The following is a 1970-nucleotide window of genomic DNA, read 5'->3' as shown; positions in this document are numbered from 1 at the left end:
TTGTACATTCTTCAAAACAAACTTGCTGTTAGTATAAGGTGAAAATAGTGTGTAGGTTCACTTTATATTTTAATATCGTGAGATACTATATAACTCTCTGTAAACTACAGCATAATATAATTAGGAATAATAGGTTGTTGTAAATTTGTCGAAGTTGGTAATTTCTGATGCCCAGAAATTGAACTTTAAAAACATGACTTACCAATATCTAATAGCAAAGTAAAATTAGTATATTTAGTTTATGAGTATTGTAAGTTTATATATATATATATATATATTTAATACTTTTGTTTACGTACTTTAATCCTGAAAATACACCTTAAATCTGTTTACTTCCGTTGGTGTTATATGACTACATTTTTATGTTCCATAGCTTGTATAGTGTTTTTATTTTTTTATTTTTTTTGCCTTTTCAGTGCATGCGCTTTGCTTTTGTTTTGTTTTTTTCTATTGATATTATATTTTCAAATCAAAATTTCATGTAAGGGTATGATATGATATTAATACGTACTTTTTCCTTTTGGTGTAAAAATAAATTAGAAATATAAAGAGATTACTGATGCAGTTGAATAACAAAGTAGCTTTCGAAAGATGGTTGGCTTGATTAAGAATTTATTTGGTACATATCCTCAGGATACGCAAGAACCTGCCATGTTCGTATCTCATGCGTCAGGTGCCGTGAGACGAACGAACCCAGCGTCAGAATACCCTAAGATCGACATTTACAAACAAGGAGTTCAACCAGACCACGAAGAAGATGACAGTAATATAACTGTGGAAACTCCCTTAATGGAACCGTTGTCTAGCATGGCCGGGAGGGTTGGTATAGGTTTCTTCTACTCAGTTCAGTAATATTGTGTTTTCTGACAATTAAAAGGCCTGATTTAATACGCAGGCGCATCATATTTACAAAACTTAGCATTTTTTTTCACGACATTGTTCATTTTTATATAACATGAATGATTGAAAATGTTTTCATAAGCTCTGGTGAAAGTAACTAAAAACAACTTTTGGTTTATATTAAAATGGATTGACTTAGTCCGTTGGAAACAATTGTATACCTTTTTATTAATTAATTTTCTAGTTTTTTCAGCCCGTCCATTATGCGGAACAAGTTACATTTTATTCCCTTAAGTTCCAAGTTCGAATCCCCGTCGCCGAATATGCTTGTCTTATATAGTTACCGAATGGGTCAGCCACCACCTTACAAAAATTACCGGCCAACCGCGATGTCATTATCTGTGTGACGTCAACTGTAAATATGTTTATTTATTTACAGTTAAGCACAAAGCTACACAATGAATGGGCTATCTGTGCTCTGCCCACCACAGGTAGACATGCTGCTGGCCACTGGGGGGCAACTGTAAATTAGAATAACAACATATTTCTTCTGATAATAAGTCAGTACGAACTCCCAAGTTGGAATTTTTATCTTTAAGTGTTATTCTAAATAACTTTTAAAGAAAAAAAACAAACAACAACAGCGAATTCGCTAATAATATTGAGGAAAATTTAATTACATTCCGTAATTACCAATAATAATATTAAATTTATTTGAGTTTTGTCTTTTCTAGTCGAGTTTTGCTTCTCTCTAAAATCAGCTACTGGAAGTGCATATGTATTTTCTAAATTGGGGGAAAAAAAAACAGTATGCTGTATGATCCAAAAATACTTTATTCACAAAAATCAGTATTCAATAATATGGCATGGCCAGGTGGTTAGGGCGCTCGACTCCCAATCTGAGGGTCGCGGGGTTCAAAGTCCCACCATACATGCTCGTCCTTTCAGCCATGGGAGCGTTATAAAGTGACGGTCAATTCCACTATTCGTTGGTAAAAGAGTAGCATAAGAGTTGGCGGTGGGTGGTGATGACTAGCTTCTTTCCCTCTAGTCTTACACTGCTAAATTAGGGACGGATAGCTAAATTCAAAGCAAACAAACATATATTTTTAACAACTTCTTTTTTTTTA

The 1970-nt window shown here is 33.6% G+C and overlaps 1 protein-coding gene across 2 annotated transcripts in view; it reads left to right on the top strand.

The window, feature by feature from the left end:
- LOC106464018 (hemicentin-1-like) overlaps positions 1–1970 on the top strand; it is a 164940-nt gene that overhangs the window by 159955 nt on the left and 3015 nt on the right. For both annotated transcript variants that reach the window (XM_022391668.1, XM_022391669.1), the window contains one exon: positions 634–819. In XM_022391668.1, the coding sequence (XP_022247376.1) occupies positions 634–819 (186 nt within the window). The remainder of the gene's footprint in view (positions 1–633; positions 820–1970) is intronic.

The sequence above is a fragment of the Limulus polyphemus genome, unplaced genomic scaffold (genome assembly GCF_000517525.1).
Source record: "Limulus polyphemus unplaced genomic scaffold, Limulus_polyphemus-2.1.2 Scaffold1542, whole genome shotgun sequence".
NCBI classification, from domain to species: Eukaryota; Metazoa; Arthropoda; class Merostomata; order Xiphosura; family Limulidae; genus Limulus; species Limulus polyphemus.
The sequence above is the reverse complement of the archived record's forward strand: the minus strand, read 5'-3'. Positions and strand labels throughout refer to the sequence as shown.